Here is a 12094-nt window from a genome sequence, read left to right on the forward strand (position 1 = left end):
GATGTTTACAGCTGTTTCTCTTTATTTTTAATCGTGCTCTATCAGCAAATGAAGGTCCCAAAGGCTTTATACTCCATTTGCATCATCATGGTCAATCTACTTTGAAGAGACAGCTCTTCCCCAGTCTTATTTTGGGTGCCTCCCAATCTGACAGGCTCATTGTCCAGCACTATATCTGACAATATTCTGGTGCTGTTCATCATGTTTCAATAGTCAATATTCTAGAACTATTTGACTGTTTTCCACTGCAATTCATAAGGTTTTCAGTGAGTCAATATTTGGAAGTAGTCCATCTCTGCTTCTCCCTAGTCTGTCTTCATCTGGAAGCTCATCTGAAACCTGTCCACCATGTTTGACCCTGCTGATATTTAAAATACCAGTGGCATAGCTTCCAGATCATAGTAACAAGCAAGCCACCACAGTATGACAGACTGACAGACAAATGGTGGCTACTCTATTATAGTGTGTGATCATAGACATTCACATTATATATTTATATCAGTCCCGTCCTTTCATAAACTGCCTTGATTTCAGGCCGAAATTGTAGTTATTTTGCTTCTGAGAAGATAGAATTCATCCAGAGCAATGGGAAAGGAGATGGCCGAGTGACCACTCGATGGAGACTTATAAGACCCTTGTACAGTGTCACAAAGACAATTATGTTATCATTGAATAGTAACTGAAAAAAGGCAACGTTGACCACAGCATTTTGGTACACAGTGTATCTAAAGTAAGAGGAGCTGAGATTCACTGCACACTTACCCATCTGTGGAGCCTCTTCACTTGCTGGCCTCTGCCCATGATGACAATGTAAGGCCTAATGACGCTTCAGTGAATCTTGAGGCATTGATTATAAGCTAGGCCGTTTTTTACAGTTTCTTCAGTTCTAAAGATACATATTGACGTATCAGAAACTGAATCTTTCCAGAAATTGCTTATTTAAAGGGATAGAACCTGCTAATGAAGAAAACTTGAGTTATTTAAGTGATTATTGTCAAAGATTTCAAAGGCAGGCTTTAATCACAATAGCTCATGCTGTTGTATTTTGAGTCTGAATCACCATTTTAATTCAGGAACTCAAGTCACAATCCAAGTGTGACTAATGGCACATTCACTGCACATTGGCTTTAGTCACAGGCAATGATCTCAGTAGTGTCCATGTTACCACTGATGATAAAACATTTATGTAGGCCTTTAGTAAGCACCTCCTTGAGCCAGCAATAAAGGAAGTATCTTTAAGTGTGATGCCAAGGTTTGGCGAGGCTGTGGAAAAATTCTTTTTAAGTGGACTGTGGCTGGAAGGACAATTAATAGGGTCACTTTAGAAAGAAAATTGCCTTAATTAGTTAAGTTGAACTAAGCCTGTCCTACATCTCAGGCCATAGCATAGTTGTTAGGCTAATGCCCCAAGGACTCATGCACTGGAGCCAGGAGAAACTTAAGAGAGTGTGTATAGCAGCTTTGCTTTTACAACTCCAGATGAAAGATGAACCACATGCACATTAAATAAAGCAAAACCAAAAACCCTCACTCCTATCTTTTATTCCAACTCATAGCAACTCCACAGGACAGAGTAGAACTTCCCCATAGGGTTTCTGAAACTATAAATCTTTACAAGAGCAGAGCACCTCATCTCTACTCTTTGGAACAGCTGTGGGTTTAAACTGCTCTTAGCGGTCCAGTGCTTAAACCACAGCCCCACCAGGGCTTCTTACATGTTCACTAGAGCAGGTAAATAACATGATGACTGCACATAACAGTGAAAATAGGGTGCCACAGTACACATTTCAGCATGGCTGCATCTTACAGCATAATGCTGAGTAGAAAAAATTTCTTAAGATTATGTATGCTGTTTATACAAAAACAAAAACAAAAGCAGAAAGTCATGCTATTATGGATTTAATTCGTGCCTACCCCCCAACACACAAAAATTATATGTTGGAATTCTTACTCCTATCCCAGCTGCTCCTTGGAAACCCTGTATAAGAAACATGCCCATGAATGTATTCCCATTTGGGAATAGGATTCTTGTTATGATAATGAGGTCATATGTGTAGACTGTGTCTCCAGTCTTACCACTTTTTTAAGACGTAAAAAGCAGATTAAGCACAGAAGCAAGCAAGTAAACATGTGAAAAAGATAGATACCACATGGAAATCTTCAAGGAACCAGAGACTGCTGGAACTAGGGTAGCTGAGATTCCAGAGCAAACAACAGAACCTTCCCCTACAACTGGTACCCTGACTTCTAGCCTCCTAAACTATGAGAAAAATCAATGTCTGCTCTTTAAAACTACTCACTTGTAGTATTTCTGTTACAGAACCACTAGGGATCTAAGATACACACATACACAGCAAAATTACATTGAAACAAGCTAGGCTGTTATTCACCTAAAATTTAAGAGAATGATTCTCTCTAGGGAGACAGATGAAGTCATTGTTGAAGAACACATGAGCAGCTGTAAAGGTGACGTGTCATGATCTGTATTTTAAGATAAATGGTATTTAATTTTATGGTGGTGGTAGTGGTTATGTGCCGTGGAGTCGGTTGTGATTCATAGTGACCCTGTGTAGGGTTTCTGAGGCTGTAAGTCTTTATAGAATCAGAAAGTCTCATCTTTCTCCCATAGAACTGCTGGTAGTTTCAAGCTGTTGACCATGAAATTAGAGGCCCAACTAGTAGTTTTTAAACTGCAAAGCACCTGTGCACATAGTATTGCTGTATGCCATTGAATCAGTTTGACTCATAATGACCTTGTATATTTCATGGAGTCCCGGTGTGGTGCTGTAGGATAAGCACTGGACTGCAAGGTGTTTTGAACCACAAGATCTGCAATTCAAAGTCACCTGCCCCTCCTCAGAATCGCAATGTAGGATCGCTATTGAGTCAGAACCAGCTCGACAGCACTTAACAACAACAACATCATATATAGTTGTCAAAAAAAAAGATGATGATAAGCTGGAAAAATAGGTTTTAATAATAATTCAAAGATAATTTTTTCTAGGAAAAAACAATTAAAAATTTAGACTAATGACTAACTCAAATTCCACTGTGTTTCACTTGATATTTCTAATGTTATGTAAAAGATTTAAAATATTGAAATTTGGGGTATTCTCCTTAAGATGTAATGCTGTTTGTTTACTATATAGAGAATTTAATGAAATAGAAAAGTGTCCAGGTTATTGCTTAGCATATAGATTTTCAATATGTTGTTGTTAAGTGTCATTAAGTAGCGTCTGACTCATAACAACCCTGTATAGGATTTTTGAGGCTGTAAACCTTTGCAGGGGCAGAAAGTCTCATCTTTCTCCCATGGAGCCACTGGTGGGCAGAAAAAAGGATTAGTGTCCAACAATCACTCAGTAATATATATGGTCAGCCAGCGGTTCTGTAGCATAAAGTGTGGAACTCTAGTATCTCGTAAACATGCTCAGCCTGCACAAGTTCACAGTCATTACACTTAGGAACTCCTTGAAAAGCACTTTTCCCATCCAGATTGGATATAATATTAAGTATCATCATGAACCTCTGATTTTTTCCATAAGAGGTAAATAACCTCTGATCACTTTTATATATGAAAAATCCTATCACTTCGGTCAAAGTATGTTTCGTTCCAAAAATATTCAGATGCAAATAAAATACAACTATGAATATTCTGGAGTCCTGGTGTGGTGCTACAGGATAAGCACTGGTCCAACAGCAAGGTTGGCTGTTCAAACCTACAAGTCACTCCTGTGAAACTTTATACAGGGTCACTATGAGTTAGAACTGACTAGCTGGCACTTAACAACTTAACTACAACAACATATGTCATTTGGAGCCCTGGTGGCATAATGGGTTGCATGTTGAACTATTATCCACAGTGTCAGCAGTTCAAATCCACCAGCCACTCTTCTGGAGAAAGATGAGTCTTTCTGCTCCTATAGAGGATCTGACAGTATTTGAGTCTTCCTCCAGCAACAATATATCATTTATTTTATGCAAAAGTAAAATCCTATTACAGATGAACACTTTGACCTGTAAGTGACATTGCATTGGAAACTCTCTGGGGCAGTTCTACACTATCCTATAGTGTAACTATATGTCAGGATCAAATGAATGACAGTGGGCTTTGGTAAGAAATGTGTTCTGACTCATAGTGACCCTGTATAGGATTTCCAAGGAGAGACTGGTGGGTTTGAACCCCTCATCTTACAGTTTAAACCAACCTTGCAGTCAGTGCCATATCCTGCAGTGCCACACCAGGACTCCGAATAGAATCTTGTTGTTGTTGTTAGGTACCATCGAGTCAGTACTGACTCAGGCACAACGGAACCAAAGAAGAGCCCAGTAGTGCACCAGCCTCACAATCATTGCTACCTTTGAGCCCATTGCTGCTGCCACTCTACCAAAACATCTCATTTGGGGTCTTCTTTTTCTCTGACCCTCCACTTTATCAAGCATGATGTCCTTCTCTAGGGACTGGTCCCTCCTCACAATTTGTCCAAAATATGAGAAAGAATCGGGTCACCCTGGCTTCCAAGGAGCATTCTGGCTGTACTTCTTCCAACACAGATTGGTTTGTTCTTTTGGCAGTCCGTGGTACTTTTAATATTCTCCTCCAACACCATAATTCCAATGCATTAATTCTTCTATGGTCTTCCGTATTTACTGTCCAACTTCCACATGCATATGAAGTTACTGAAAATACCATGGCAAGGGTCAGGCACACCTTAGTCCTCAAAATGATACATTTGCTCTTCAACATTTTAAAGAGGCCTTGTGCCGTAGATTTGACTAATGCAGTATGTCATTTGATTTCTTGACTTGCTGCTTCCCTGAATATAGAATCTTAGTATAGAATAATTTAGTATTCTTACAAAGTACATTCATTCAATCAACATTTATTAAAGGCTTTGTTCCTAAAATATTTTCTTACACTTTGCCAAGTGGTCCAATCATCAGGCTGAAGTGATTGTCTCACATATGAATTGAAACTAAATTTCTGCAAGAAATAGTATTTTAAATGACGGGTTGTGATTATTTTTAATTTTATATAAAAATCTCATCCACAAAAATACAACTAAATTACAAAAGAATTAATGGTTGCTTAGAACAACAAAATCATCTGATCATATATTGTAGAAAACATGTTTAATGTTGTAATTAGCAGATTGTTGCAATTTAAATAATGTAGACAACATTCAAGGAAATAATTACTGATAAAGCCTTCAACTATTAAAAGATAGTGTTACACACATCACTTTATGACCATAGATTGCCAAGAAGCTGATCGCATATGAATATTTATAGTGGTTCCTTTTCTTATCCAGAGTAGAAAATATTAAAATGGAAAATAATATTTTAAAAATCAAAGAATAAATTTGAAACTTTCCTTTCCTCCAACAGTGAATTTAACCAGTGGGAAGGATGACACTAGTGATACTATTTGGGACCTAAACTAATTTGAATTATTCTATAATAAAAGGATGACACTACTGTTTATAAGAGACAGAAAGTACTCAAGTCTGCTACACATGAAATTTTAACTAATTTGGGAAAATTCATAAATAGTATGAAATTTTCCAGGCTTGCAGACAATAACGTAATTCCTAGTAAACAAATAAAGGCACTTATATCAGTAAACTTTTAACAAAATAAATTACATAATACTTGCATATCTTCTGTAGCTATTTCTATTATGGTTTAAAAAACCACATGCAAAATCTTGCACATTATTTCAGTGCACATTTATTTTGCTTTTGTTTGAATTGTATTTACTTACTTACTTCTCAGTTTCTATAAAAGGTATAATGCCACTGGTAAGCAAGCAAAAACTTAAATAGTAGAAAATGAAATTTAAAAACAATTATAGGAAATACTTATTTCACACATAAGTATAATTTCTATTACTGCAGCTTATCTGGATGTCCTCTAAATGCACAAGCCATCAAAAAGGGCAAAGTCTCTGAAGAACTCATGACCATCAAGCTCAAAGCGACTGGGGGTAAGAATGTGTAGTGGGAATCACCATCTTAGCCAAGAGGTACAGCTGTATCTCCCAGAGGGTTCTGCATGTCAAAGCACACTGTCTTCCCATGTGGCCAAAGAATGTGATACATTGTTCCCTTCTGGATACTAACTTTCTTTACCCCTTTAGTAGCTAAAGTTGTCAAAGATTATAATTTTCCCCTAAATTAAAAAAAGAAACATAAAAGTAAAATTTGAGTGTGTAAACCTAGTACAAAAATGAAGGTTCACTCACTCAGGAAATACGTTATTTGAGAAACGAAATTCCAACTACTTATAGCAACTAATATATTGATATCTACATTGCTCATATGATTTTGATGATATTTGGAATACTTGTTGCATAGCTCCTAACACCATAACAACATGCAAACACAACGATAAACTGATAGATGGTGAAATAAAGCAAAAATAGCCACCTGTTTTGTCATGTTATATATAATCATCTGGGACTTATTGCTCCTTAATTTTATGTTCCACGGGAGAAAGATGAGGCTTTCTGCTCCCGTAAAGGTTTACAGCCTCGGAAACCCTGTACAGGGTCACTATGAGTCGGAACCGACTCCATGGCACAGAACCACCACCAAGCATCACCTTTGGTGACTGTGGGGCTTGATTCTAGGTCCTGCTGCCATGAACAGTGATGCTTTGTACATGTTGCACATGCCCCCTGTGTCTGGGTGTACATGGAAATATATGATTGCTGGGTCATAAGGAAGAGAAAATTCACCTTCAGTAGTTCATATACAGAATCCTGGTGTGGCGCTGTGAATTAATGAACCAGACTGCAAAGCCGTTTGAACTGTAAGGTCGGTGGTTCAAGCTCACTAGCTGCTCCTCAGAAACCCTATACTGGGTCGCTATGGGTCGGAAATAACTCGATGGCACTTCACAACAACAAGTTAATGAACGATCTCCAAAAGCAGTTGCTCAAGAAGGTAGATGAGTCTCCATCTCCTTCAATCAAATTGTCAAGTCCAGCCTGCTTTGTAAAATTGATCTTATTAACTCTCTTAATGCAGAAGTTTGCATTTATCCCTGTGTATCGTCATCACTTTGGATAAGTCATTCTGGATTGAAATCACCTACTTCCAGCATCCTTAATACTAGCAACCCTTCCAAATTTTTGCAATCTTTAAAATGCATTTATATCCCTTTTTTAAAAAGAAAAATGGAAACCTTTATGGGGTAGTTCTACTCTGTCCTATACGGTTTGATTTGAAGTATAAAATAATGATGGCAAAATAGCCCCTTTTTTATTTTCATTACTTTAAATATAATGTATTAATTCTTATCACATAGATATGTTTATTTTACAGAACAGGAAAGTGAGGCACTTTCCTGTTCTGTAAAATAAGAAGCCAAGTAAGTTTTCTAAGTTCAAGAATATGGGTCAAAGCCTGCATGCAAACTCCAAAGCCTATGTTCTTTCCTCTAAGTTACATTTGCTTCTTATCTAAGTTAAAATTGAGGTGGCAGGTTTCTGTTCCCCAAGCCTTCCCTCCCAGCTCTGCCCAGTTGTGGTCTAATCAGTTATACAGACTACCTGGACTTGGTTAGTCTTATAGCATTGTATATAGAGAACTCATGGGGTCAAGAGTCAGGGGCTTTGGAACTTCATCCTGCCTCGGCCACTTGAACTCTGACAGGTCATCTGAAGTCTATTGGTGATAATTGTGAACTGGTTCAGTCTCTCTTAGGCTCAGTGTTTTCATACCTGATGAGGGTATGACACTTCTAATCAAACAAGACAGGAAAATTTAAGTGAGAAAACAAATACCCCAGCAAACATAGGGTTTAAGGGAGCTACTTTATATAGAAGAACCTCTGGTAGCATAGTAGTTACAAGTGGGGCTGTTAACCTCAACATCAGCAATTTGAAACTACCAGCTGTTCCATAGGAGAAAGATGAGGCCTTCTGCTTCTGTAAATATTTACAGCCTCAGAAACCCTATACGGATCACTATGAAATTTCTTTGTAAGAAAGAACAGAGGAAGTTAAAAAGTTACACTAAAGTGGTGGTTTTGTGCTGTGGAGTCCGTTCCAACTCATAGCAAACCTGTATAGGGTTTCTGAAGAGTGACTGGCTGGTGAATCTGAACTGCCAACCTTGCGGTCCAAACCAACCTTGCAGTCCAGTGCATTAATGCACACTGCCATACTGGGATGCTGATTTTTACTTCTTCTTGTTGTTAAGTGCCATCGAGTCCATAGCGACCCTGTATAGGACTTCCAAGGAGCTGGTGAGTTTGAACTGCCGACCTTGCAGTTTAAATGGCTTTGCAGTCTGGTGCATTAACCCACAGCGCCACACCAGGATCTTAGCACACCACAAATTAAATGTAAAATGATTAATTTGACAGCTTCATATATAGGCACATATTTTCAATGTAAACTAGGCTCTGACTCTTTGTAGGTATAGAGAGTGATGAAGAAATTAGGCACCTGGATGAAGAAATAAAGGAGCTAAATGAATCCAATCTTAAAATTGAAGCAGATATGATGAAACTTCAGACCCAGGTAAGAGCTAAAATTATAATTAGTTATTTTTGTGGTAATCATAATATTTGATGGAAACAAAATACTGAATTTAAATCTGTGATTTAAAATATACTGATATCTGACAAGGCATATGCTTAGCATTTCTGTATTACACAATTATTTTTTTAAAAATTGAATAGATGGACTATACTTGATCATCATCAATTTGGTGGCTGAAGGTAAACTTACTCAAAGTTTTGCTTTGATTGCTTATAAAGCAGATTATACTAAGTGGTGATTCTGTGGATAGTGTGGTGAATAGATATGAGAGTTGTTATTAAGTGCTGTCGAGTTAGCAGCAGTTGGTGAGTTTGAATTGCTGACATTATGGTTTGCAGTCCAGTGCTGATCTTACAGAGCCACATTAGGAGTCTTGGTTTTAATTAAATCCCAAGGAACTATTGTTGCTAGATGCCATCAAATTGGTTCTGACTCACACCACCCTATGCACAACACTGTTTGGTCGTACACTGTACTGATAATTGTCCTTATGCTTAAGTCTATTGTTGAAGCCACTGTGTCAATCATCTCATTGGGGGTCTTCCTCTTTTTCTCTGATCCTCCACTTTACCAAGTATGATGTCCTTCTCCAGTGACGGATCCCTCCTGACAATATGCCCAGAAACAAGAGTCATAGTCTTGCCATCCTGAATTCTAAGGAACGTTCTGGCTGTACTTCTTCCAAGATAGATTTTTTTGTTGTTGTTCTTCTGGCCGTCCATGGTATTTTCATTATTCTTCTCCAACACCATAATTCAAATGCATCAATTCTTCTACTGTCTTCCTTATACATTTCCCAACTTGCACATGCATTTGAGGCTTAGGTCACCATGGCTTAGGTCAAGCACAACTTGGTCCCCAAAATGCCATCATTGCTCTTTAACACTTTAAATTTGGTGGAAAATTTGCCTAATGCAATTCCTCATTTGATTTCTTGACTGCTGCTTCTGTAAGTGTTAATTGTGGATCCAAGTAAAATAAAATCTTTTGACAATTTCATTTTTTTTTCTCCGTTTATCATGATGTTATTTATTGGCCTAGTTGTGGGAATTTTTACTTTCTTTACACTGAGGTGCAATTCTTACTGAAAGATGTAGTCTTTGATCTTCATCAGTAAGTGTTTTAAGTCCTCTTGTCTTCCAGCAAGTAAGGTTGTGTCATCCTCCTATCTCAGGTGGTTGATAAGTCTTCCTCCATTCCCAATGCCACATTCTTCTTCGAATCATCCAGCTTCTCATGTTGCTTTCTTAGTATACAGATTGAATAAGTATGGTGAAAGGATACAACCCTAACACACACTTTCCTAATTTAAAATAATTCAATAATCCCTTGTTCTGTTCTAATGACTACCTCATGAATACAATTAAGTGTTCTGAAATACCCATTCTTCCCAACATGATCCACACAGTTGATCATAATCCGTAAAACACAAGTAAACAACTTTCTGCTGTTCTCTGCTTTCAGGCAAGATCTATCTGATGCTCCTTGTTCCATGTCCTCTTCTAAATCTGGCTTGAATTTCTGATAGCTCGCTGTCAATATGATGCCATATTTAAATTTTCTTCAGCAAAATTTTACTTCCGTTTGATATTAATGATATTGTTTGATTATTTATGTATTCTGTTGGGTCACCTTTATGGAATGGGACAAATATGATCTCTTCCAGTCAGTTGGTCAAGTAGCCATCTTCTAAATTTCTAGGCATAGATGAGTGAGCACTTCCAGTGCTGCATTAGTTTGTTGAAACATTTCAATTTGTATTCCATCATTTCCTAGAGCCTTGTTTTCCACCAATGCCTTCAGGGAAGATTGGACTTCTTCCTTCAATATCATTGGTTTTGATCATATGCTACCTCTTGAAATGATTAAGCAATGACTAATTCTGTTTGGTACAATGACTGTATATTCCTTCCATCTTCTTTTGATTCTTCCTCCATCATTCAATATTTTGTCCATAGCATCCTTCCACATTACAAGTTGAGGCTTTAATTTTTTCTTCAGGTTATTTTGTTTTGTTTTGTTTTTTCAGCTTGAGACATTCTCTATGGGTTCATCTCTTTTGTATTCTGCTTCTTGGTGTTTGTACATTTCATTATAATACTCAACTTTGTCGTCTTGAGCTGCTCTTTGAAATTTTCTATTCAGCTTTTTTACTTCCTTTCTTCCAGTTACATTAGCTACTCTATGTTCAATAGCAAGCTACAGAGTCTCTCCTAACACCCAATTTGGTCTATACTTACTTTCCTGTACTTCTAGTGACCTTTTGATTGCTTCATATGATGTTCTTAATGTCATTCCACAACTCCTCTGGTCTTCAGTGATTGGTTTCTAAAACATTAAATCTGGTCTCTGAATTCAGATGGGACATAACCAAGGTCATATTTTGGCTCTTGTGGACTTTTCTTTTTTAAAATTCTCTTGAGCTTCAGTCTGAGCTTGCATATGAACCATTGATGGGTTATTCCATAGTTGACCCCTGGCCTTGCTTTGGTAGATAATATTGAGCTTCTCCATTGTTTCTTCACACAGATGTAGTCAATTTCATTCCCGTGTATTCATTCCATCTGGTGAGTTCCATGTGTATAGTGGCTGTTTATGTTGTTGAAAAAAAAAAAAATGTATTTGCAATGAATAAGTCAGTGGACTTGCAAAATTCTATCTTGTGATCTCTTTCACCAAGGCTATATTTTCCAACTAGTGATCCGTCCTTTCTGTTTCCAACTTATACATTCCAACCACCAGTAATTCTCAATTCATCTAGATTGCATGTTTGATCAATTTCAGACTTAAGAAGCTGGTAGAATTCATCAGTGTTATCATCTAGGGTTTTAATAGTATAAATGTAATAGTAGTATTAACTGATCTTCCTACTGTATATAATCCTACAACAGACAGCATTGTACTTCAAGTTAGGTCCTTGAAATGCAGTTTATAATGATGGAGTTGATGTCATTATTCTTTAATTTGTTGTTCCCAGCATAGTAAACCATATGATTGTCAGATTCAAAATGGTCAGTACCAGTCCATATCAGTTCACTAATGCCTAGGGTATTGATCTTTATGCATTTCATTTAATTTCTGATGACTTCCAATTTTCCTAGATTCTTAATTCATACATTCCACATCCCAGTTATGTCTCATCAGCAAATAATTTAAAGTCAACTCTACTTTGAGGGAACTGTTCTCCATTTGTATTTTGTGTGATTTTCAACCTAAGGTGCTCATCTTCAGGCACTATATTTGACAATGCTCTGCTGCTCTACATAAAGTTTTTAGTGGCTAAACATTCAGAGTGGTCTGCCTCTCCTTCTTCCTACTCTTTGTCTGAAACCTGTCCACCATTGGTGACTGTCTCAGTTATTTAGGTTTTTTTTTTTGTTGTTGTTGTTTGTTTGTTAAAGTTTTTACTGTGAATTGGGTGAAAGTTTACAGGGCAGAACATCAGTTTTACATTCAATAAACCTTATGCTTTGTTCTATTACAATGACTATAATCCCATCCATATTAACATCAATTAACAATATTTCTCTCTATTCATTTTAG

At 37.2% G+C, this 12094-nt stretch overlaps 1 protein-coding gene across 1 annotated transcript in view; it reads left to right on the forward strand.

Moving 5' to 3' along the window:
- Positions 1-12094, forward strand: part of ST18 (suppression of tumorigenicity 18 (breast carcinoma) (zinc finger protein)) — a 198926-nt gene that overhangs the window by 165251 nt on the left and 21581 nt on the right. The window contains exons 20-21 of the mRNA XM_006871867.1: positions 5898-5986; positions 8427-8530. Of these exons, the coding sequence (XP_006871929.1) occupies positions 5898-5986; positions 8427-8530 (193 nt within the window). The remainder of the gene's footprint in view (positions 1-5897; positions 5987-8426; positions 8531-12094) is intronic.

The sequence above is a fragment of the Chrysochloris asiatica genome, unplaced genomic scaffold (genome assembly GCF_000296735.1).
Source record: "Chrysochloris asiatica unplaced genomic scaffold, ChrAsi1.0 scaffold00176, whole genome shotgun sequence".
Taxonomy (NCBI): Eukaryota; Metazoa; Chordata; class Mammalia; order Afrosoricida; family Chrysochloridae; genus Chrysochloris; species Chrysochloris asiatica.